At 39.3% G+C, this 27210-nt stretch overlaps 1 protein-coding gene and 1 long non-coding RNA gene across 6 annotated transcripts in view; one reads left to right on the top strand and one right to left on the bottom strand.

Moving 5' to 3' along the window:
- LOC138749592 (uncharacterized) overlaps nt 1-11699 on the top strand; it is a 30208-nt gene extending 18509 nt beyond the window's left edge. Inside the window, exon 3 of the long non-coding RNA XR_011348762.1 lies at nt 11496-11699. This is a non-coding gene — a long non-coding RNA (uncharacterized lncRNA). The remainder of the gene's footprint in view (nt 1-11495) is intronic.
- nek11 (NIMA-related kinase 11) overlaps nt 1-27210 on the bottom strand; it is a 395005-nt gene that overhangs the window by 30135 nt on the left and 337660 nt on the right. For all 5 annotated transcript variants that reach the window (XM_069911155.1, XM_069911163.1, XM_069911148.1 and 2 more), the window contains exons 13-14: nt 19242-19375; nt 3796-3856 (exon numbers count right to left, since the gene is read on the bottom strand). In XM_069911155.1, the coding sequence (XP_069767256.1) occupies nt 3796-3856; nt 19242-19375 (195 nt within the window). The remainder of the gene's footprint in view (nt 1-3795; nt 3857-19241; nt 19376-27210) is intronic.

The raw sequence follows: 27210 nt of genomic DNA, 5'->3' as shown, positions 1-27210 counted from the left end.
TAGGCAGCTGTGGAGAGACTTGTGCGATCTTTCATCAGAACTGAAAGATGCTACAGAAGGAATGGTATTTTAGCAATTACAGAAGCAGGGAAAGTTAGATGGGGATGGGTAGTGAAGGGGCAGGATCAATAACTAAGGTAAAGTGGCTTTGATATAAAATTGTTGAACTAAATGCTGAGTTAAGACTGTAACATGCCTGATCAAAGCAGGAAGTGTTGTTAATATTCATAGAAAATAGATGCAGGAGTAGGTCATTCAGTACGATCTTGGTTGATTATACAAATTCAACACCCTATTGGGTACCTTTCTCTGTTCACTGTTCCATCCTGTCCCCTCACCACCTGTTTAATCATCGTCAGCTGCAGACAGTTTATGTCAGAGTGGAGGGATGGAGAAATAGAAGGCCAAGTTATCACAAGCAATGGGTTGTATCCTCAGTTTGAGAAAAGATGCAGAACAAAACAATTGCCCAAACTTCAAACGGTCTTTGATTCTAAATAGCCAGTGATTCATATTTCTCACTCAAGGAGGCCATTCAGTCTATGTTGGTTTGCAGTGCAATCCCTTTAATCTTATTTCTGGAATTATTTGCCTGTAACCTATTCTCACTTGCATGTCCTTCAGCTTCTCCCAAGCTCTACCAACACTTGAGTAATCACAAATCAACCATTACATCCTTAAGATGTAGGAAGGAACAGAAATACCTGGGGTAAACACACATTGTCACAAGAAGAGCATGAAAATGTCACACATCTGGAACTCAGCTCATCATAGTTAATGAGGCCGCTGTTCTATCTGCTGCACCATTACACAATTCCTAATGCAGCTTAACGTTTTGGGGTAGAATAATTCTTCAAGATTGATGCGCAGGTTTTGGTTCCTCAACATCACTGCATCTGAAATTAAACAACATGCTCTGGTCCTGGTAGATAATTCAACCACCATCCCCACCCCCCCAACACCCACACACACCTGTTCTGCCATTCAAGAGTAGCGCAGCTAACTTTTACCTCCGAGCTACTTTGCTGTATTAATTCCAGGGAGAATCTACTCTTCAGTCCCTCCAGACATTTAGTGTTTACTCTTTGTGCATTGAGTTATCTTGCCATCTGTCCAATTACATTCAGGGATTATAGTTAAAGATTACATTTGTGAATTTCAGATTTCTAGAAAGCAAAACAAGATGCCAAACCTCCTCAGGATAAATTTGCTTTTGGTTTCTCTCAGTTCTTTCGACCATCCTCATGGGTTTGATAGAATTGATGCTGAGAGGCTCTTTCCTTGGGATAGGCAGTCACTGACGGGGGACATCATCATGAAAATATGTTGGCTACCATTTAGGACTGGGAGACCAAATGCTTCCTCATGCAGATGGTTTTGACTCCTTTGAAATTCACTGACCTTGGAAGATTCGGATGCTCAGTTAATTAGTGCATTCAAGGATAAGATTTTTTTTCTCTATTAAGGGGTATGGTGAGTGAATGGAAATGGAAATGTGGGGTAATCAGCCCTAAACTTAATGCATGGTAAGTTGGAGCTGAAGGTCTGCTTTATGTTTTGAATTTAATCATTGTTACTTACTTATTACAACATGAAAGAAGGCCCATTGGGACTTGACCAGCAAAACCATATTAGAAGAACCTTTACACAATAATGGTGGAGAATTGTAAGCCACACAACTTTCTTTATGTAGCAAAGATAAAAATGCATAACCAATGTTTCAGGCTTGAGCCCTTCAACAAGGCTTGAGCAAAAAGCAGTCAGGCAAAATGGAGGGGGAGAGGGATAGGGTTGGAGCATAGGCCCACAGGCAATGCTATAGGTAGATATGGGTGGGAGGGCCCAAGGGAATAAAAAAGCTAAGGTGATGGGGGAGGAGATAGCTCTCCAAATGGAGAAGAAAGGAAGTGGAGATTTGGAGAAACAGAGGGATGGGGAAGAGAGAAAAACTGGGGGCCTAATAGAAACTGGAGGTTGATATTAACCCCATCCGGTCTGAGAATGTCCATTTAGAAAATTAGATATTGCTCCTCCAATATATAGGGAGAGAAAAAGGGTGGGAAGGGATGGAGAGAGACTGTGGGCAGGCAAGGAACTAGCCGGCTTTTCCTTTAAAGCCCCCATGTCCCAGTGTGCCTTTGCATAATGAAAGTGCTGAATGCACGGAGCACTCACGGAGGGGTTTCTCTGTCGCGCATAATTCTGGGAGGGTATGTCTGCCATCGCTTGATACGTCACTCAGGATGTCACCGCTGGAGGATAGGTGGCCCTTTGTGCTTCCAGGTAGGTAATGTGAAAGGGCGCACAGAACTGGTTTTCCATGGTCCAGTGTGAATGGGCATACCGGTATTTAAAAACAGTTCGCTCACCTGCCAATTTAGTGGTTTGCCAATGTGAAAGGGGCTATTGTTTCCAAATGTGTAAACCTCCCCACTATTCCTCTGAAGCATCTAGCCAAGATTTGGGGATAAATTTTGAAATGGGATTGAACACTCAACATCGCAGCTGAGAAAAAAGGATGAAATTAATATAATCCCAACCTGTTCTTTATTTCATTGAAATTGTCAGTCAGGCAAGCCTAAATTCAGATGGAGATACTTTGTGCCAAATTTTTTTTAAATTGCAAATGCTTAAGCCACTAGTTTCTGAAGTAGGGGAAAAAACAGAAGATCATTTCTGTAAATTTAGTTCAAAGCCTGAAGCCTCTATTTTGGTGTAATATGCAAATGTGTTGGAAAAACTCAGCAGGTCACGCAGCATCTATAGGAAGTTGCAATTACAGCCAAATATAGGCCTAAGAGCAAGGGCAAAGGGTAATGGTTTTGTTGAAAATGTTTTATGGCCAGCAGCTCCCAATAGGGAACACTCTCCCATGAAACTCAGTTTAAGAAATTGCTCCCCAAAGTATCCTCATTTTGGAGATCTGTGTATCTCAATCAGTGCTCTCTATAAGTGGTGATGTGGAATACTTTGTAAATGCCCCTATCTACAGATTATAAGGAAAGGAGGTGCTTCATTTTAAGTGCTATGTAGCCTGTTGCAGGTGAGACAGATTAGATACAATTCATTCTTGATTTCACTGACTGGAAAGCAAGCAGAAGGGAATTAATGTCCAATACTCCTATCTTCCTATCAGTGTTTGCTATGTGCTGAAAAGGAAAAGGTGAGAGCCATTCCTGGATTTAAGAAAATAAGTAATAGGAGCAAGAATGGGCCACCTGGCCATTCAATGAGATCATGGCTGACTTGAAGACCTTCAAAAGACTGTCATAACTAGTATTGTCATGAATAGCTCCACTCGTACAATAATCATTTAGTTCTAAATAGTGTGAATTATTGTTGGGAAATAATTTATTTCAGGAGAAAGTACTGTAGCTCCTCTGTATCACTGAATTGGTTGTTGAGTTCTTTATGAATACATTATCCAATCAGTTGGGTAGTCAAAATTTGTTAAAATTTCCTAAATTTAAACATACAACAAGGTAACAAGCCATTTTGGCCCATGAGTCCATCCTAATCCCAGTATGCTTTTCAACAGGGGAGGAAACTGGAACATCTGGAAGAAACCCTTGCAGACACAGGGAGAATTTAAAAATTCCTTACAGACAGTACAGGATTCAAACCCAGGCCCCGATTTCTGGCACTGTAAGCATTGCACTAACCGCTATGCTAAACATGCTCCCGCAATGTTTCTGCCTGGTTTCGAACCAGAGACCTTTTGCGTGTGAGGTGAACGTGATAACCAGTACATTAGAGAAACTTCACTGGCTTCAGAAGTGCAGGGTGAAGGCTCACCTAAGGTTCTGCTGTCCAGAACATCTTCCATGCACCTTACCAGAGCTTCAACATCAGTGTCCTGAAAGGTTGAGAATATAGAAAGAGGGAGTTATTCACAGCACTATGGACAGTTAACCTACATGTATCAAATGATCACAAGAGAGTGAAACACAGAAGTCTGCAGAAACTATGACTGTAGAAAAAACTGCTGGAGGAACTCAGTAGGACTTGCAACTTATAGGAACTTCATACCTTGAACTAGGGCTTAGGCCTGAAATGCTGGTTATGTATCTTTCCCTCCTATGTAAGCTGTGGAACCCACTGAGTTCCTCCAGCATTTTTTGATGAATTGATCACAAAAATGCTTTTCAGTTATTTTGCTTTAACAATGGGCTTTTGTTTTTCCAAAAATCCCAAAGTTTGGAAACACCAATTAATCTTTGAACTATTGCAAGCTTACATTTTAGAAATTATGAAAGCAATAAACAATTTTTGTTACATGGTAGTTCTGCAGAACATTTTGAAAAATTAGTCTAAAAATACCTCATCCACTATTAGAGAATTGTCACCTCATTTTTTTCACCTCTAATGAATTGATGTGATTAAGAATCGAGACATTATTTTATATTTGGCTGCTCGTGGGAGAAAGCTAAGAGCAAAGATCATACCATTTGTGGGTTTCATTCATCTGACCTTTAAACAAATCTACTTTAAATTTAAACCTAATAAGCCCATTATTACTGTGAATTCAAATTTGAGCTTTACATTAATAGCCACCTGACATAATTGTCAATCTTCGAGGAATATAATGACAAATTTTAATTACCTGGAAGGGATATAGTGGAACAGACAACTTAAAATGAAGATAAAATCCATATTTAAATCCTTATTTAAACCGGGTGAATAGGAATATAAATCAGTAGATTTCAGATTCTTTTATTGCCATGTAAAGGTACAGAACATATAATATTAAACAAAGTTGCCTTCTGCCTGCCGTAAGACAAATAAAAAGTCACCATTTGTGTCACTTGGCACCCCTTACATTAAGAGAAAAGAGAGTCCCTTCAGAGTCACTGAGTATCCATGGATTTGGCTCCAGCGCTCCTGTAGCCCCTGCAGCCACATCTGTTGGATACATTGGCAACCCGAGCTCCTGATCCACACCTCTGATGTGATCATTTCAAATCTGTACCCTCACTTTGGGGCGATAGATCAGTGAGTCCATTTCCATACAAAGGGCAGCAAGGTTAGTGCTGCGGTTGGAGCGATGCTATCATAGTTCCAGTGATCTGGGTTTGAATCCGGTGCTGTCTGTGAGGAACTTGCATGTTCTCTCTGTGACCCACACCAGACTCTTCCAGGTGCTCTGGTTTCCTTCCACATTCCAAAAACGTATGGAATTGGTAGGTTAATTGGGTGGAAGGGATGGATTCAGACTCTGAATCCATTGAAATGAAGTGCTGGAATTTTCTCTTAATTTCTACTGCTTCTGTGAGTTATTACACAACTACAAAAATGACCCTTGGATTTGCTATTCAATTTCAAGCAGGAACTGCACAATCTGGAATTTGGAAGGTTATAAGATGACTAAATTTTGAAGAGAACCACAGTAACTGAGATGATAGCAGGAGTGGAACAACTTCAGTTGATTTGGGAAGAGAGGGTATGGTCTAAAAACTAGAGCTAATCCTTGCAGGAGAAAATCATCCTACATGCAGAGGGAATTTGGAACTTTTTGAAAGTAAATGCTAGTTATCTGTAGATCTGAAATAGATGGCTTTTTCTTAAATAAAGGTATTTAATATGAGATGAACATATGATAATGCAGATAGGTGATAAACAGCTGGTGATCAAGCTAAACTGGCTTGATTCTTAAATAATCACCTCTACTATACTCATTGTGATTAGAGTTAATTTTCCTTAAACTCTCCCTCTCTAACTCAGCCTCACCATCAACTATATAAACCACTATGCAGACAATGGTGTCATGATAATGAATATGTATGAGATATACCGTAAGTCACGTGGTATGAGAGAGAGAGATAAGAACACAAGCAGGAGAACAAAGGAAACGGGAGAATAAAAGACACTCAGAACTTTACCTGATAAAAGTTGTGTTTAATGTTTCATTAACTTCACATTTCGGGCCACAAATGTGACATTGGCGACGAGGATGAAAGAAGCTTGAAGAAAATTAAAGACTAAACAAGATTACAGAGGATTACAGACAACTTCAAGGTGATAAGAATTTTCTCTGTGACTCAGTACATTTCCTTATGGCTGGTGCAAACTGACTTTCTAACGCATAGTGGAATTGCTCATTTTGACCCGACTGGTGATGTAAGTACTGTAAGTGTGAAGTGGAAGGCATGGCTGGAAGAATTTGAATCCTACGCCGACAGTCGTGGCCTATTTCTAGATACCGGTACAGTTGAACAAAAAGCGCAGAGAAGGGCGTTACTTCTTTTCACTGCAGGACCCTCAGTTCGGGAAACATTTAAGACACTTTTAAATACTGGAAGAAAGGATGAGTACCGGAAAGCGGTAGATGCATTAAATGCACACTATGTAGTGACACCGAATGCTACATTTCAACGCCATTTGTTTCGGAGAACGAGACAAGAAGATGGCCAGACAATTGCTCAGTACGTGACGAGACTACGCCAGCTAGCTGTTGGATGCAATTACATGCCAGCTGATTTGGACAACCAATTATTGGATCAAGTCGTACACCACTGTAAATCAGATAAACTCAGATGTCTACTGGAAATAGGGAGTGAGTTGGAACTCACCAAAACCAGCAAATTAAGAGGCTCTCACATCGCCATAATCAGCCAAGATATACGTTGACACAGGACGTGGAGTGTTATCGATGTGGAAACCGAGGTCACTTTGGAAAAGACCCATATTGCCCGGCCAAAGGCAAAGTTTGCAGAAAGTGTGGAGGTAAGGACCACTTTGCAAAGAAGTGCAAAAGCAAGTCCAATGCAGACCAGAAGAGGAAGAGTACAACTTCCAAAGGCAAAGCCTGGGGGAAAGGAAAGTATCCTGGAAAGAAAGATACCATTCGCCAGATAGACGGTGACGATGATGATACCCAGGAGGAACAGAGTTGTTACCAATTTACGTTGAATGAAGTACATCATGAGAAGGTCCCAGTGATCATTGGTGGAGTGACAGTTCAGGTCATTGTAGACTCAGGCAGTGACAGTAATGTGATTGATCGACATTTATGGGAGAAGTTGAAAAGGAAAAAGATCATCTGTACCTCAAAGAAGTGTTCCAAGAAACTGTATCCATACACAGCAACCAAGCCATTGCAAACCATTGGATGTTTTACTGCAACTGTTGAAGCTGGAGATAAGTACACCGAAGCAGAGTTTATGGTCATAGAAGAGAGGGGAGAACCATTGTTGAGTAGAAGCACAGCGCAAGACCTGGCAATACTTCATATTGGAGCTTGTGTCAATTCAATTCTGTCATACGAGGATATGAAGGAAGAATTCCCCACAGTCTTCCAAGGAGTAGGAAAGCTGAAAGGTCGACAATTGAAGCTAGCGGTAGATGAAACGGTCAAACCTAAGGCACAACCAATGCGCCGAACTCCGTTTGGACTTCGTGGGAAAGTCGAAGCCAAAATTAAAGAATTGATCGAACAAGACATTATTGAACAGGTGGAACATTCGACACAATGGGTCAGTCCCGTAGTGATTGTGCCCAAACCAAAGGGTGACATAAGACTATGTGTTGACATGAGAATGGCCAATGAAACTATAATTAGAGAACGACACCCTATACCAACAGTGGAGGAAATACTTCAAGAACTAACTACCAGCAAGGTATTCTCAAAAATTGATCTGAAATGGGGCTATTATCAATTAGAGCTGGATCCAGGTTCCCGAGATGTGACAACATTTGTGACTCACTGTGGATTGTATCGTTACAAGAGACTATCATTTGGAATTAATGCAGTTTCGGAGATCTACCAGTATGAAATCCATCGAGTGATTCAAGGCATTCCTGGAGTTGCCAACATTTCTGACGACATCATAGTCCATGCACCAATGAAGGAAGAGCATGACAAATGGTTGAGGCGTGTACTATCTAGACTACAGGAGGCAGGCCTTACCGTGAATGGAAACAAGTGCCAGTTCGGTGTGTCAGAAATGGACTTCATGGGACACAGACTTACACGGAAAGGACTAAACCCTGCAGAGGCCAAGGTGAAAGCTATTGCAGAGGCACGTGCACCTCAGAACGCAACAGAGGTGAGGAGTTTCCTGGGATTGGTCAATTTTTGAGCAAAGTTCATTCCTAATTTCGCTACAGTGGCAGAACCACTAAGGAAACTAACCAGGAAAGGTGTACCATTTCATTTTGGATCTGAGCAGAAGAAAGCGTTCACAGCGCTGAAGCAAAGCCTGACAGATGCAAAAACTCTTGGATATTACGATCCGGCAGCATCAACCAAAGTCATAGCGGATGCCAGCCCAGTTGGTTTAGGAGCCGTGTTGGTCCAGATGCATGATGGAGGACCAAGAATCATTGCCTATGCCAGCAGATCGTTATCAGATGTGGAAAGAAGATACTCTCAGACAGAGAAAGAAGCACTCGGACTTGTATGGGCCTGTGAGAGGTTCCATGCATATTTATACGGCATTGAATTTGAACTCATCACAGATCATAAGCCATTAGAGGTGATCTATGCACCTAGATCCAAACCATGTGCCAGAATAGAGAGATGGGTACTCAGACTACAACCCTACAAATATAAAGTAATCCACATTGCAGGGAAAGCAAACATTGCTGATCCACTGTCCAGATTGGTGAAGGATGGATGTCCACAGTCCAAGTCAGAATTGGGAACAGAAACAGAGAGCTTTGTACGCTTCGTAGCTATTCAGGCGACACCGAAAGCTGTGACTACGAAGGAAGTCGAGAGAGAATCCGAACGTGATCCAGAACTCATGGAAATAAGAGAAATGTATCAGGTGTAAAAAGGTACCAGTCCAGAGATATATCGAGCGAAGAGGTTGAAAGGCCAATACGAGATGCTGAAACTGAGAAACCTGATGATGTTCCAGAGGCAGTTACCAGCACTCCTGATGAAGTGACTAGAGTGCCAGAAACACCCGAAGCCGTGGCGAGCAGTATTTCCAACGCTGAGAGTGAACAACCGAGAAGCTCACGACAATATCGCAGGCAGGCCGAAACGAAACCGGAAAGTGCCCAAACGATATGAAGACTTTGTGTCATAGTTTTAATAAGAACTTTGGGACAGTATTTAATCTTATATCATAAAGTGCATGTATGAGTGCAATAGGAAGTAAACTTTATGTAGTTGAGTTATAGTATTACCATTAGTTACGATGTTTGTATGTTTCCGAGGGATATTGGTAAGTGAAGGTAAAGTTTATTTCTGATTAAAGGAGGGATGTCATGATAATGAATATGTATGAGATATACCAGAAGTCACGTGGTATGAGAGAGATAGATAAGAACACAAGCAGGAGAACAAAGGAAACGGGAGAATAAGAGACACTCAGAAGTTTACCTGATAAAAGTTGTGTTTAATGTTTCATTAACTTCACATTTCGGGCCACAAATGTGACAAATGGATTTCAAATATTGCTGTATTTGATACTAAAAGGGAGCAGAACAGTACAATACAAGCCCGTCAGCCCATAACATTGTGCTGACCTACGTAAATCTACTCCATCATCAATCTTTCCCGTAACCCTTTCCTCCTTCACAGCCCATAACCCCTTATTTTTCTTACTTTCATATTTCATCTAAATGTCCCTATTGCACCAGCCTCAACCACTACCCCCAATAGTGAATTCCAGTTACCGCATCTCATCTAAACTTACCTCCACTCACCTTAAACAGATGACCTCTGCTATAGGCTATTGCCACCCTCGTGAAAAAGTGGTGGCTGTCTATTCTGTCAATGATCCTCATCATCTTTTGCAGGTTTATTAGTCATCTCTCATCCTCCATCATTCCAAAGAGAAAAGCCCTAGCTCGTTCAAACCTTTCAACATGAGATATCTTCTCCAATCTAGATAGCACCCTGGTAAATACCCTCTACGTTCTCTTTAAGAGTCCACATTTTTCCTGTAATGTTACAACCAGAATTGAATGCAATTCTCTACATGTGGTCTAACCAGACTTTGTTCAATACAGTTGCACAGCTTTTGAATTAAATCCTGTGACTAATGAAGCCAACACACCATACACCTTCTTAACTATCCTATCAACTTCAGTTCCAAGGATTTGAACCTCACTCTCCCTCTGTTCCTCCCCATTGCAAAAAAATTTGCCATTAACCATGCACTCTCTGTCACATTTGATCTTCCAAAGTGTACTACTTTATACTTATTCAGACTGAATTCCATCTACCACTTCTTTTCCCAACTCTACATTCTGTCAACATCCTGTTGTAGCCTATGGAAAACTTTTTACATCATCCATAATAACTCCAACCTTAGTGTCAACTGCAACTTACTAACCCACTCTTCCACTTTTGTGTCTAAGTCATTTATAAATATCACAAAAAGCATGGGTCCCAGAACAGATCTGTATGGAACACTACGAATCACCGACCTCCACGCAGAATACACTCCATTTAGTACCATCCTCTGCCTTCAGTGAACAAGTAAATTCCAAATCCATGCAGCAACGTTTCCATGGATCCCATGCCTCAAGACTTTCTGGTTGAACCCACCATGGGGAACCTTGTCAAATGGCTTACTAAAATTCATATACACCACTTCCACCACTCTACCTTCATTAATCTGTTTTGTCACCTCCTTGAAAAGTTCAATTATGTTCATGAGACTAAATGCTCGTAAATCCTGTCTCTAAGAATTCTCCCCATAGTTTGTCTACCACTGATGTATGACTCATTGGTCTAGAATACTGGAATAACATTTGTCATCCTCCAATCCTCTGGTATCACCCTGTGGTCAAGGTCAAGCAATCTCTTACTTCACATAATAACCTGTGGTATTTTGATGAAGTGGAAAGATAATGTTTCACCCATTCAAATTCAATAGATACATGATATCATGTCTAATTTAAGTTTGGAAAAAATTAGATATATTAAAGATACAAAGTCTGAATTTGATCAAATGTGGGGCCATTCATAGATTATTATCATAACCCGAGGATATAAATGGTGTGGATCCTCCAGAGTTTCCCTGTTTGGTGTCTGGAGCTGTTATTCGATTCATATTTACAATAAATACAGATAACCTTGTTTAGAGGGAGGGGGTAGATTAGTAGGAATTTTCAAAAAATCCATTTTAAAATTTTTATTATTGACAAGTAAGTGAAGGGGGGGGGGGTAACTACAGATTACAGAACAACATGATTACATCAGAGAAATATAAAATATCTTACATAAGGGAATTTTACATGTATTATTCGTATAATTTTTGTATTCATCATTATTTTGATTTAATTGCTTAATTATTACAATTATAGACATTGATGACCTGAATGAAATGTTATGTAATAATTATGGGTATGTTTCTAATTTACAATTGATATGTGATATGTATGTGAGATGATTTATGTTATCGCTAGCAATAACTTGTGTAAATGGTTTTTGTTAAACACAATAAAAATATTTTAAAAAGAAAATAACCTGTGGTATATGTGAGTGACTGTGGAATATCCGGTCCTGGAAACGTAACTATCCCGATATTTTTCAGAAGCTCCAACACAATCTCTTTCTTAACCTTGACGTGATCCAACACATTACCTGTTCTACTCTGATGTCACGAAGTCCCTCTCCTTGATGAACAATGAAGCAAAGTGTCATGATAATGAATATGTATGAGATGTACCAGAAGTCATGTGGTATGAGAGAGAGATAAGAGCACAAGCAGGAGAACAAAGGAAACTGGAAAATAAAGATACTGAGAAGTTTACCTGATAAAACTTGCGTTCGATGCTTTATTAACTTCACATTTCGGGCCACAAGTGTGACACAAAGCATTCATGAAATCCTTCCCCAATTAAATATTTTCCAATATCATCTGCTCTTGTCCTTATTTGTGGTTATACTAAAGGATAAGGAGTTATGGTCAGGGCTGGTGCCAGACTATTTTGTGCCCTGGACAAGGCCAACTACTTCCATCCCACCCCCCAAAAATAAATTGCCACCTTTGATTTTCAAAAACTGATGTTTTGCAGAAAAAAACGAAAAGCACAAAACTTGAAACTGCTAAATTTATTTTAACTTGCAAGAATAAGTAATACATCAATCTTTGATTATCTTTCTCAAATACAAAAGAAAATATTTTGGCATACAAATCGTTTTGAACTAAAGCGCACTCAGTAAAATGCATACTTCCGCCAAGGGCAGTACAACATTAAAACCTTTTACTTCACACATCTCTAAGGATATATACCCTCCAGTATCCATTTTTTTCACCAGAATGATGCAGTATGAAAATGCCCCTTTGCTCTGACTTTTCAGTAACCATTTTTATAAATCTATGCTATTCCTTATTATTATTTTCTTACGTTTCTATCATTTCCCCATAGATCTACAACTCACTTACACACTACAGCAATGGCCAATAATCTACCTGCCCACATCTTTGAGAGGATATTGAAGCATTCCGAGGAAACTCACATGGTCACAGGGAGAATGTTCAAACTGCAGACAGGGCCAGAGTTTAGGGCATAAGTCAGATCACTGGAGTTGTAAGGTAGTCGCTCTATTAATTGCACCTCTGTGAGATAGCATCAACTATAGCAATAATAAAGTTGATTACATGTGGCTTTAAGAACTGCCTGGAAGGATAGTATCTCCATTTAACACAAGAAAAACGATGAGAACTTGCAATGCATTGATAGAGAACCCTAATCAAAATGTAACTATAAAATTTCAGCATGATTTTACACACAGAAATTCAAGAATGCTTTTCTGTTAGTCTGTCTATTGAAGTTCTTATGTTTTATGAAACTTTGACAACTAGGATAAACAAAATCATTAATATAACGTCAGAAAATAACATGGAGTAATTGCTGAGTTGATTTAGAATATTGATAGTTATTCTGCTATTGGAAAACAGCTAGTACCTGTCCTGAGCTATCCTTAACGAGTTACCTCGGACCATCTTGGTCTCAAATCTGCTTGGTTCCTCTTCTCATGAATTTCTTCTTCTTTGGCTTGGCTTCGCGGACGAAGATTTATGGAGGGGGTAAAAAGTCCACGTCAGCTGCAGGCTCGTTTGTGGCTGACCAGTCCGATGCGGGACAGGCAGACAGGCAGATCCTCTAAAAAGGGTCTTGTCATGGACCAACTGACTTTCCTTGATGAAGTGTTAATAAATTACTCAAACCAATGTTAGAATCATTTGGAACAATAAATGTAAATAGCTCACTTACTCAAATAGCCAAATACACATTTAGGCTTACATAGGACTCCCCTTGGTAGTCAGCCTACAGGCACACACAGGAGCTCCGAAGCCAACTCCAAACCCTCCCCTCCTGTCTACAGGAGTTCCCAAACCCTTCCCTCGGCCTACCTGAACAGTGGGGCACAATTTGCTCTCTCCAACAGTGCCCCTCTGAGGTCTACACCCTAGGTGGCTGCCTAATTTTCCTAATGGTAGCACTGGATGTGGTTATGATCACTGTTTCCACTGAGAGATCTGTTAGTTGAATCAGTTCATTTCCCAGTGCTTGATTCAGTGGCCTGCCCTCTAATCAATATGTCCACCTACTGTATCTGGAATCCTTTTTAGTACTGTTCTTGGCTTGGCTTCACGGACGAAGATTTATGGAGGGGTAAATGTCCATGTCAGCTGCAGGTTCGTTTGTGGCTGACAAGTTCGATGCGGGACAGGCAGACACGGTTGTAGGAGAAAATTGGTTGGTTGGGGTTGGGTGTTGGGTTTTTCCTCCTTTGTCTTTTGTCAGTGAGGTGGGCTCTGCGGTCTTCTTCAAAGGAGGTTGCTGCCCACCGAACTGTGAGGCGCCAAGATGCACGGTTTGAGGCGATATCAGCACCAAGAGATTTCTTTAGGCAGTCCTTGTACCTCTTGTTTGGTGCACCTCTGTCATGGTGGCCAGTGGAGAGCTCGCCATATAACACGATCTTGGGAAGGCGATGGTCCTCCATTCTGGAGACGTGACCTACCTAGCGCAGTTGGATCTTCAGCAGCGTGGATTCGATGCTGTCGGCCTCTGCCATCTCGAGTACTTCGATGTTAGGGATGAAGTCGCTCCAATGAATGTTGAGGATGGAGCGGAGACAACGCTGGTGGAAGCGTTCTAGGAGCTGTAGGTGATGCCGGTTGAGGACTCATGATTCAGAGCCGAACAGGAGTGTGGGTATGACAACGGCTCTGTATATTTGTGAGGTTTTCAGTTGGTTGTTTTTCCAGACTCTGTAGAACCAGAGAATACTACAGCACAGAAACAGGCCCTTATGTCTTTCTAGTCTGTATCATATCCATCGATACCCCTTCCATCCATGTACTGTCTAAATTTTTCTTACATGTCAAAACTTTGCAGCTCGTTCCAAACTCCCACCTCTCTCTGCATGAAAAAGTTCCCTCTAATGTTCCCTTTTAAACTTTCCCCTTTAGCCCATGCCCTCTAGTTTTAATCTAACCTAACCTCATTGCAAAATGCCTGCTTGCATTTACTCAATTCTATATTCATCATAATTTTGTATACCTCGATCAAATCTCTCCTCTGCGCTCCAGGACATAAAGTCCTAATCACAAGGTCACAAGATAAAGGAACAGAAATATGCCATTCAGCCCATCGAGTCTGCTCCGCAATTCCACCCTGAGCTAAACCATTCTCGCATCTGTTCCAAATTCTGGCCTATTCCCCATATCCCTTGATACCCTGACTAATTGGATACCTATCAGTCTCCCCTTTAAATTCTCCCAATGATCGGACCTCAACAACTTAAAGTGGCAATGAATACAACAAATCCACAACCTTCTGGCTAAAGAAATTTCTCCTCATCTCTGTTTTAAATGAGTACCTTCTAATTCTAAGACTGTGCCCTCTTGTCCTGGATTCATCCACCAAAGGAAACATTCACATCTACTCTGTCCAATCCTTTCAGCATTCAAAATGTTTCTATGAGATCTCCCTCATTCTTCTATACGCCAATGAATAGAGTCCAAGAGTCGATAAATGTTCCTCATAAATCTTCCTGGTAAATCTTCTCTATACTCTCTCCAACAACATTACATCACTTCTAAGATAAGGGGCCCAAACCTTCACACAGTACTCCAAATGAGGTCTCACCAGTGCCCTAAAGAACCTCATTATACACTATTCCTCTTGAAATGAATCCCAACGTAGCATTTGCTTTCTTTACAGCCAATCTAACCTGGTGGTTAACCTTTAGGTTATCCTGCACAAGGACCCCAAATCCCTTGACACTTCAGAATTTTGAATTTTCTCCCCATTCTAAATAATAATCTGCCTGTTTATTTCCTCTTCCAAAATGTACATCTGTAAATTTCTCAACATTGTATCTCATCTGTAATTTCTTTCCCCACTCTCCTAAGCTGTCCAAGTCTCTCTGCAACCTTTTGGTTTCTTCAACACCTACTCCAGCACCTATCATGGTGTCATCTGCAAACTTCACCATTAAACCATTCAATCCATAATCTAAATCATTAATATAGATTGTAAAAAGAAGCGGCCCCCAACACCAACTCCTGCGGAATAGCACTAGCAACCGGCAACCAACCAGTACAGGATCCCTTTATTCCCACACTTTCTGCCTATCAGTCAGTGCTCCACTCAGTCTAATATCTTTCCTGTAATTCCATGGATTCTCATCTTATTAAGCAGCCTCTTATCCAAAGCCTTTTGAAAATCCAGATACACAACATCCACTGGAGATTTCCTCAAAAAAATCCATTAGGTTGGTCTTCCCTTTATGAAACCATGCTGGCTTGGGCCTATCATGTCATGCACCTCGAGGTATTTCACAACCTCGCACTTGAGGATCGACTCCAATAACTTTCCAACTACTGATGTCAGACTAATAGGACAACAATTTCTTTTTTTCTACCTCCCTCCTTTCTTAAACAGTGGAACTACACTTGCAACTTTCCAATCCTCAGGAACCATGCAGAGTCTATTGATTTCTGGAAAATCTTTCCAATGCCTCCGCAATCTCCAAAGCCACCTCCTTTTGAACCTGTGGGTGCACGTCATATGGCCTGAGCAACTTACCTATCTTTAGTCCATTTAGCACTATCTCTCTAGTAATCTTGACTAGATTAATTCTACTTAATTCTACCTCTGACTATCCGGTATATAGCTATCATCTTCCTCAGTGAATACTGACACAAAATACTTATTTAGTTCCTCTTCAATCTTTTTGTCACCCATTATAATTTCTCCAGCATCATTTTCAATCACTCTTGTGTTTCTCTTTTACTCTTCATATATTTAAAAAATCTTAGTATCTTATTGTATGTTATTTGCCAATTTTTTTTCATAATTCATCTTTTCTTTCCTAATGACTTTCTTCGTCTCTTTATGTAAGTTTTTAAAAGTTCCCCAGTCCTCTGTTTTTCCATTAATTTTTGCTTCCTTATATGCCCCCCCCCCACCCTTTTGCTTTTATTTTAACCTTAACCTCTCTTGTTATCCACATTTGTGCCATTTTTCTATTCATAATTTTATTTTTTCTTGGAATATATCTATCCTACACTTTCTTTATTTCTTGTAGAAATATCATCCAATTCTGCTCTGCCATCCCTCCATCTAGCTTACTTTTCCAGTCAACTTGGGCCAGTTCCTCTCTCATGCCACTGTTATTTCCTTTGTTCTACTGAAATATTGACCCATCTGAAATCAGTTTTTCCTTTTCAAAATTGAAACTGAACTCAATCATATTGTGATCACTACTTCCTAAGGGTTCCATTACCTTTAATTCCTGAATCACCTCATTACACATCACCCAATGCAAAACAGCTGATCCCCTGGTAGGTTTATCAACAAGCTGTTCCAAAAAGCCATCCCGAAGGCATTCAACAAACTTTCTCCCCTGATAGAGTACCTTCTTGACTTTCCCAATCCCCTTTCATGTTAAAATCCCCCAAAATTATTTTGATATTTTCCTTCTGACACACTTTTTCTAATTCCAACTATAACTTGTAAACCATTTCCTGGCAGCTGTTTGTGGCCTGTATGTATATAACTGAAATAGGATCCTTTTACCTTTGCCATTTCTTAATGCTCCCTATAAGGATTCTACCACTTCTGACCTTATGTCCCTTCTTTCTAGTGATTTAATGTCATTGCTTACCATCAGGGCCAATGCCATCCCCCCTACCTACCTTCCTGACTTTCCTATACACTGTGTACCCTTGATCATTCAGCTCCCAATCACATCCATCATTAAGCCATGTCTCAGTGATGGCCACAAAGTCATATATTTTCATCTGTAGCTATACAACAAGGTCATCTACTTTGTTCCTAATGCTCTGTGCATTTAAGTCCAGGGCCCTTAGACCAAGATCTGTTTCTAATTTTGCTGTATTTCTATTGTACAACAAATTATCCTGACCTTTCACCTGCCTGTCCTTTTTGTAATCTTTGCTGACATTATGGTTGACTTTTTTTCTATTTTCCTCTTTCTTGACCTTAACACCCTGGTTCCCTTCTAAACTAATTTCTGCACTCACATTCTGATTCTGATTCCCAGCCCCTGTCAAGTCTGTCCAACCTTTTTCTGCTCTCTTGGACACTCATAACAAATTATTTTGTATTCAAACTTTTTGTATTAAGGAGGTGTTCATCAATGTTAGGTAAGTTGAAGAAGCCCATGAAAACAACCCTGTTATTTTTGCATCTTCCCAAAATCTGCCTCTTAATCTGTTCCTCAGTGGTCAGGTGACTTTCTGGGGGGGGGGGGGTGGGGGTCTACAGTATACTCCCAAATTGAGTGATTGTTCCCTTTCCCTTCCTGCTTCTGACTTCCATTCACACCAATTCAGTGGACAATTCCTCCATAATGTCTTACCTATCTGCAGCTGTGATATTATCCCTGATTTCCAATGACATTCCCTCCACCCCCTTTAATCTCCTTCCCTATTCCTCTTGAAATATCTAAACTCAAGAACTTCAAGCAGCCAATAGTGTCCTTGTGTGAACAAGTTCTCTGTAATGTACTGATCAATGCTGTAAGTTCATCATCCTTATTCTTAATACTTTTTGTGTTAAAATAAAAAACACATTTCAAACCATTCAACTACCTGTAATTATACTTTCTCCATGGCCTATCTGAATGTATCTACTATTACAGGCCAGAGGGCCCCAAAACCCAGGAATTCACCAAGACAAATGGTTACTTAAACAAAAGAGATTTTTAATTTTCATTAAACATAAAAACAGGATCAAACTTTAACTTATTACCAACCCCCTTCTTATTCTCAGCACACACGTATGTAAAGTGTGTATCAGTTCAGAACATTTCTTTGATTCACAGTCCAATCTCACTTCTCTCTCCTCCAAGTTCACCGGTATCAGGCAATTCTTATTCTGTGTATAGAATTTAACATTTATGAATTTTCACCAGGCTCTGGTGCTTAAAGGTAATTGGTTACCACTCAGGAAGGTTCTTGTTGCTTTCAGAGAGATTTGTTGCTCGTTAGACACACACAAACTGATTCCCTTCGATTAGCCACTTCAGTGTCTTGCCGAAGAAACTTGCCCCATCAGGGTTTTCCAATAACCTCTTCTTCTGCAAGTTCCATTTGTTTCCATTATTTCAGGTGAAACACTCTAGCCAACCATTTCCTCTTGTATGGACCTCAAGGGTTTTCAATAGGCTGAACTCAGAACTTGAAACCCATCTTCAAAATGGGGTTTTTCAACAAGCTTCCAGCTTGCAATGATTGCAGAAACCAGTTCTCTCTCTCTTCTTAGAGAAAGCCTGTTTGGTCTCTTCTCTCTCTGCTTGCAAAACCACATGATCTCCTTAGTTGCAAATTGCAACCAGACGGATTGTGGTACCTGACCCAAACTTCTGAGCCTGTTCATCTGTTGCTTTCAAAACATTAATCCATTACTCTACTGCACATCCAATTAACACCTACTTGTAGAGTCTATTGAGCTCGGGTTCTTCTATTTGCACCTCCTTATGAAAACCTTTAGCAAAGCAGTTTTTATTGTCTTTACAAAGGCACTAGGCCTGGAGTGTCTGGTTTGAGCAAAGCTCTTGCATTTTAAATGAGATCTGTTTTGTGAAGTGCTTGCTTTGTTTGTGACCTTCACTACCCCCACAATCTAACTCCTTCAAAAACATATCTATGTACAATATAAAATATGAAATAATCTGTCACACTACCTTTTCTCCAACTGCTCCATTATCTGACTTAAAACTCTGGTTCTTGTCTCCCTTCAAACTTAATTTAATGCCCCCCCCCCACCCCCATCCCCATCCCGGTGCTGCCTACCTGTTTGTAAGTTTTGTAAGTAGAGCATTCGCTTTCTTCATTAGATTGTTCAGTCTCCAGATTTTCATCAGAACCAGATTCAAAACCATCTTCATGATAAAACTCTTCAGCTACTTCTGGATCTTCGGGGATTGCTGAAACAAACAATTGGAGCAGTTAATATGCTTTTGCCTATGTATTTCCCAACTCCCATTGAATAAAATTATAAATCTATTAGGTAATCCATAAGGCTTGATCTTTTTCCATCCCCTCCACACATTCATTCTCCTCTTATCATCCTGATAAAGAAAGAGCATAACATGTCCTATTCTCGGGTACAAATATTTAAGAACATATTTTTAATTAACTTAAGGAATGATTTCAGTGGTTCTCAACCTTTTTCTTTCCACTCACATACCACTTTAAGTATTCCCTATGTCATCGGTGCTCTGTGATTAGTTAGGGATTGCTTAAGGTGGGATGTGGGTGGAAAGAAAAAGTTTGAAACCACGGTTTTCATTGTACCCAAACGACTCATTATGTGCACAGTTTCATAATTTCAAAGGAAATGGGCCAATGACAATTATTTTCAAGCAAAATATTTCAGTAACAGTTGGGTCTAGAGCAGTGGTTCTCAACCTTTCCTTCCCACCCACATACCTCTTTAGGCAATCCCAGAGCATCGATGGCATAGAGAATGCTTAAAGTGTTATGTGAGTGGAAAGAAAAAGGTTGAGAACTTGTGAGCTAAACCGAGCATGTTTGAATGCTTACTTGTGTTCCTTTTATATTCAGTTCTCAACAATAATGAAATTTATTTCAAGAACACCCTGCGGAATGCAATTTCTTATTCTAGCAGTTGCTTTCATGAGTTGCACTTCTCTTCATTACAGATAGGACCAGGAATCCAGTAGGGAATTAATTAAATAGCTGTAAGATGGTTTTAAAAAACAAATACATAGTTGTATTCTGGCTGGAAAATAGTGCAATTGTACTAAGTTTACTATTTTTTCTTAAATTTGTTTTATATGTACAAAATTACACAGCAGTAACAATGATTTTTTTTTTAAAAAAGACGTAGTGACAATGCTTTTCAGCCAGGAGAGAATGAGTAATATACTTGTCAATCAAGCTTGACAGATTATTTTTATTCACATAATTTACAAGTGATCATCCTCCAAACACTTGCATTTTCTGGAGAAACTGCTCTACTTTTATATGGGAGAATTTGCTGCGAATCTTTAAGTGCACTCTGATTCTTTTGAGTCAATTGACTTTGTTTTGTGTGCTAATAAAAGGATACAAATGTTTATTCAGCTGAATGGCATCTCAGGTCAATGGCCTTTCTTCTGACAAAATTAAGCTGGCTGATCATATCTGACGAAAGAAGTTAACTCCCTTTTTTCTCTCCTCAGAAGTTGTCTGATCTGACGAGTATTTCTGGCCCTCATTATTTTTATTTCAGATATCCATTATCTTTGTTTTGCTTTGCTTGCCCCTCCTATTTCACTTGGCCCTTCTCTCTCCATAGTCACAACACCTCTCCTTCTCCCTCATCTGCTTTCCCTCCATTTCCCCTTCTCTCATCTCCTGCTTCATCATTTTTAGTGTCATCTTCCCCTCAGCTCATCCTCCCTCTCTTTCCCTTTCCATCCTTTCCATTCTTCTACAACTTTTTCACTTCACTCTTTCTACTCTCCTTCATTTGCCTCCCCATGAATCTGTGAAAGTCTGAAGACACTGATTGTAATTAATGCACAAAAGTGCTGGAAGAACCTAGCAGGTCCCACAGCATCCACAGAAGGCAGATACAAAACAAAAATTCTCCCTGAACCTGCTCTCTCATTCTCTCTTCTCCTCACTCTACCAGGATTGAATAACAACTTACATCAGAAGCACAACTTGAGTAACTTAACCTTAAATGAACAGTTGAGGCACAATTTATTTTCTTTTTTATGGATCAGAGCATCACTGACAAAGCCAACATTATGACTCATCATTTGTTCATCAGAAGGTGGTGGTCTTCAACTAATTCAGTCATTTTGGTGAAAGCTTCCAACAGTACTGTTGAGCAGGCATTCCTAGCTACGATAGAGAAATGGTGGCCAGGTGGCTAAGGTGGGGGGGGGGGATGGGAGGAGGGTTGGGGCCTCTATAGTATGCTCCCAATTGAGTTATTGTTCCCTTTCCCTTCCTGTTTCTGACTTCCACTTACACTGACTCAGCGGACAATCCCTCCATGATGTTCTTCCTTTCAACAGCTGTGATACTAGTAGTTACCAAATATTTCCAAGTAGGGATGATGTGTCACTTGCAGAACTTCTGGCAGACAGTGATGTCCTTAAGTGGTTTCTGGCCCTGTCCTTCCTCATGATGGAGATTGTAGATTTATGAAGTTTTGTCAGAGAATCCTAGACAAGTAACTGCAATGCATTTTGTGGATTGTACACACTGCAACCTGTGTAGATTGTGGTAGAGAAAATTAATGCTTCAGGTGATGGATCAGATGACACAATGCTTTGTTCTTGATGGTGTAAAATCTCTTGAAATTTGTAGGAGCTGCACTCATTCAAGTGGAGGACATTCCAATACACTCTGACTTTGTGCCTTATAGATGATGAAAAGGATAAAGTTTCAGGCACTGAGTGACTGGCTACAGAATACACAATCTCTGGCCTGCTTTGTAGCCATTACATTTACGTGGTTGCTCCAGTTGTATTCCTGGTCAATTTTGACTACCAATTTTTAAATTTTTTTAATTTATTGATCAAAATAAATCATGCAATCAAAGTCAAAATACAAGTAGATACAAAATACTTATCCCCTATAATCCCCAACCCTAACTTCCCCACCCCTCCCATCCCCCCTCTAATCTACCCCAAAAGAAAAGAGGAAAGAATAAAAGATAGATGAGGTGATCAACTTATATAACAATCATCAACAATTGCCATGGTTTGGTGCAACCCCACCAACCATGGAAAAAAAACGATTACAAATTCAAACCCATATATCTCATATACAGGCTCCAAAATATTAATCAAAAAATAATAAATATTGCATAGATTGTACACTATCTTTTCCAATGGGATACAAGTTCTCATTTCCAAATGCCACCGTTGAATACTTAAATCGTTCTCATTTTTCCAAGTAATTGCCAAATGTTTTCTTTCCACAGCTAATTCCAATCTCAAAAAAGCAATTTGAAGCTCATCTAATCGTAATTCCAAACTCAATTTTTTAATATAACCCAATAAAAATACCATAGGATCAAGTGAAATTTTAAATTAAAAAAAAACTTTTAATAGTTCCTTAACTCTATTCCAAAAAGATCACACTATTTCACATAACCAAGTAGAATGCAAAAAAAGAACCAACTTGCTTATGACACCTATAACATAAATCAAAAGAAATAAACTTATATTTCCTTAACTTCTCAGGAGTTAAATATAACTGATGTATAAAATTAAAATGGACCAATCTATATCTTACATTTACTAATTTTGTCATAATAACCTCACATAAAGTCATCCAATCAACCTGAGAAATAGATATAAACAAATCTTTTTCCCATTTTAACTTAGATTTATAGATATCCGGCTTAAGCATTTTATGCTGTAATAAGGCATACATCTCAGGTATAAATCCTTTCTTACCCCAACACTGTTAAATTATAACTCTGTAAAAGTTTACATCCGGTACCGCACGGATGGCAGTCTCTTCAATCTGAGGCGCCTGCAAGCTCACACCAAGATACAAGAGAAACTTGTCCGTGAACTACTCTTTGCAGATGATGCCGCTTTAGTTGCCCATTCAGAGCCAGCTCTTCAGCGCTTGACGTCCTGCTTTGCGGAAACTGCCAAAATGTTTGGCCTGGAAGTCAGCCTGAAGAAAACTGAGGTCCTCCAACAGCCAGCTCCCCACCATGACTACCAGCCCCCCCACATCTCCATCGGGCACACAAAACTCAAAACGGTCAACCAGCTTACCTATCTCGGCTGCACCATTTCATCAGATGCAAGGGTCGACAACGAGATAGACAACAGACTCGCCAAGGCAAATAGCGCCTTTGGAAGACTACACAAAAGAGTCTGGAAAAACAACCAACTGAAAAACCTCACAAAGATAAGCGTATACAGAGCCGTTGTCATACCCACACTCCTGTTCGGCTCCGAATCATGGGTCCTCTACCGGCATCACCTACGGCTCCTAGAACGCTTCCACCAGCGTTGTCTCCGCTCCATCCTCAACATTCATTGGAGCGCTTTCATCCCTAACGTCGAAGTACTCGAGATGGCAGAGGTCGACAGCATCGAGTCCACGCTGCTTAAGATCCAGCTGCGCTGGGTGGGTCACGTCTCCAGAATGGAGGACCATTGCCTTCCCAACATCGTGTTATATGGCGAGCTCTCCACTGGCCACCGTGACAGAGGTGCATCAAAGAAAAGGTACAAGGACTGCCTAAAGAAATCTCTTGGTGCCTGCCACATTGACCACCGCCAGTGGGCTGATATCGCCTCAAACCGTGCATCTTGGCGCCTCACAGTTTGGCGGGCAGCAACCTCCTTTGAAGAAGACCGCAGAGCCCACCTCACTGACAAAAGGCAAAGGAGGAAAAACCCAACACCCAACCCCAACCAACCAATTTTCCCCTGCAACCGCTGCAACCGTGTCTGCCTGTCCCGCATCGGACTTGTCAGCCACAAACGAGCCTGCAGCTGACGTGGACATTTACCCCCTCCATAAATCTTCGTCCGCGAAGCCAAGCCAAAGAAGAAGAAGAAGAAGAAGAAAAGCTGAGAATTCCATTTATAAGTAAAGTGATCCATTCTCTTTTCATTAATCTGAGACAATTCAATCTTGGCCCAAATAAAAGGTTTGTCCACTTCAAACATTCTGCAGGTATTAATAAATTTCAATTGTGCAAATTCATAATAATTCTAAAAATGAGGAAGTTGAAGTCCTCCTAAAGCATATTTCCAAGTCAATTTCTGCAACACACCCTCACCATTTTACCTTTCCACAAAAATATCCTCACCAAAACATTCAAATCTTTAACGAATTTTTGAGTAATTCGACATAGAATAGAATGAAAAAGGTATTCCATATGAGGAAAGGTATTCATTTCCACAATTTACTTGTCCTATCGATATTATTGGTAAATCTTTCCACCAATTTAAATCATGTTTAATCTTAGATAATAAAGGTAAATAATTCAATTCATATAAATGATTATAATTATCATCTATTATAATTCCTAAATACTTGATCAGATCACTTAAATTTCGCAATATATTTACAAGATGAATACTCCACATCCGCCAAAGACATTATTTCACTCTTATCCCAATTAATCTTATAATCTGATAATACGCCATATTGTTCCAGTCCCGCATGCAAATTCCCCAAAAACTGCATAGGTTGCATTAAATATATCGAAACATCATCGGCAAATAAATTTATTTTACACTAATTTTCTTTCACTTTAATACCCTTAATATTACCATCTTGTCTAATCAACTGAGCCAAACGTTCATTAACCAATGCAAATAGAGCTGGTGACACATCCCTGTCTAGTTGATCTAGATAATACAAATGAAAAAGATACCTGTCCATTTGTCACAACTCTAGCCGATGGATTTTTATATTGTGCCTTAACTCAGCTAATATAAACTTTTTCAACACTTTAAACAAAAAACTCCATTCCACTCTATCAAATGCCTTTTCAGCATCTAAAGCAACTACCATAGGTTGACCAGATTGTCCCCGAGAAATATTAAAGAAATCAACTTCACAATATTGTCTGCTGAATAATAAAGTCGGCTTGATCTATATGAATCAAATCTGGTAAATATTTAGCTAGTCTATTGGCTAGATCTTTTGCAACAATTTTATATTTCATATTTAATAAAGAAATAGGTATTTAAGATCCCACTTTTAACGGGTCCCTGTCCTTCTTAGGAAAAACCATAATAAGCACTCTAGAAAAAGAATCCGGAAAAGAAACAGTCTCCATCGCCTGGTTCAAAACATCCATCAATATAGGAATTAATAAATCCTGAAATTCTTCATAAAATTCAGAAGTAAAACTCTCCTTTCCTTCACCTCTATAACAATTTAAAAAAAGCATCTAAATCTTTAATCTCTGCATCCCTTAAAGATGGTAAAACCAATTCAGACAAAAGGGTGTTGATTTAAGCATTATCTTCCAATGCTTCAGAAGTATACAATTTATATTAAAATAAACAAAATTAATCATTAATTTCCTGAGGTTTATAAGTAATCAACGAGTCATGTCTAATAGCATTTATTGTCCTAGAAGCCTGTTCAGTCTTTAATTGCAATGCTAATACTTTATGGGCTCTTTCACCCAACTCATAATAATGTTGTTTTGTTCTCTGCAATAACTTCTCAAATTTATGTTTGTAATGAATTATACTGCAATTTCAAATTAGTTAAAAATACATTTTTAGCTTCTCTAGCATCCCACTGTAATTCTTTTTTCAAAATATCTATCTTCTTCGCTAAATTATTAGTCTCAGCCAAATGTTTTTTTTTAAATTTTAGCTGTATAACTAATAATCTGTCCCCTCAAATAGGCTTTCAAGGCATCCCACAAAACAAATTTACTATCAACCAAATCTACATTTATTTTCAAAAATAACTGTATATGATCTCTCATAAACTTAATAATGTCAGAATTTTTCAACATCATAGAATTAAATCTCTATCTATACACATTCTCCATTATCTCAGAACCAGCACAATTAACAACAAAGAATGATCAGACAAAATCCTACTCTTAAATTCAGCTTTAAAAATTCTTCTTATAGTTGCTCAGATACTAAAAATGAATCTATTCTAGAATAAGAATCATGCCGAGATGAATAAAAATAAAAAAATTTTCTCAGGATTTAATTCCCTGCCAATCTCTACCAAATTCATATCTTTCATTACCGTCATTAACTATTTAGCTATTTTTGTTCGAACTACAGTTTTTAGGGATTTATCTAACATCGGATCTAGACAACAATTAAAAACACCTCCAACCAATATTTTATCATATGCCTGATTGAAATTAAAAAAATGAATCTACCATGAATTGTTCAACATCTATATTAGGAGCATAAACATTCATTAAAGTCGAAGATTCTGAAAAAAACTTTACAATTCACAATCAAAAGCCTGTCAACAGCTTCAAAATCTGAATCTAATGTAAAAGGTAGAATTAAAAGATGTTATAATTTGTACAATCCAATCTCTTTTTAACTTTTGATGTTCCTTTTCAGTCAAATGAGTCTCTTTCAAAAATGCAATATCAACTTTCAACTTTTTAATATAAGATAATACCCTCTTTCTCTTAATTGGATTATTAAGACCATTAACATCAAAAGTAATTAAGTTAGCCATAATAAGCTATATTTACCTCCCACAGTGGCAAAGCACCCCCATGGCTCCATTACAAACATAAACAAAGATCTCCTCAAAGAAAAGGCAGAGAAACCCCCTCCACAAAAAACTACCACAATATAAATGTAGTACCCTCCTCAATTATGCAGGAGTGGACTCCCTGGATAACTCTGATGGTAAGGGAATGAGTGATGGTGAGACTTTTGATAGCTAAGGTTAAATTATCCTGTTGAGAATTTCTTGTTCTACAAATATTTACCACTTATCAGACCATGCCTGAATGTGTTCTAATTCTTGCTGCTTGAGTTCCTGAGGACTTGGAATGTTTTTTTTGTGTAATCATCGGTAAATATCCCATTTCTGATCTTGTAGTGGAAGGAAGTACAACAGTAGGTAACTACAGATTGTTGAGCCTGAGGCACTGCCTAGAAGAATTCTTGTACTGGGGATGGGGTGATGACTGACACCAATCATAATCTTCCTTTATATGATTCAAAGAAAGGATTAATTTCTCCTTGATGACCATTAAGTTCGTCTTTTTACCAGAACCCTTTGATGCCACACTTCCTCAAATGCTGCCTTG

The sequence above is a fragment of the Narcine bancroftii genome, chromosome 1 (assembly GCF_036971445.1).
Source record: "Narcine bancroftii isolate sNarBan1 chromosome 1, sNarBan1.hap1, whole genome shotgun sequence".
NCBI classification, from domain to species: domain Eukaryota; kingdom Metazoa; phylum Chordata; class Chondrichthyes; order Torpediniformes; family Narcinidae; genus Narcine; species Narcine bancroftii.
The sequence above is the reverse complement of the archived record's forward strand: the minus strand, read 5'-3'. Positions and strand labels throughout refer to the sequence as shown.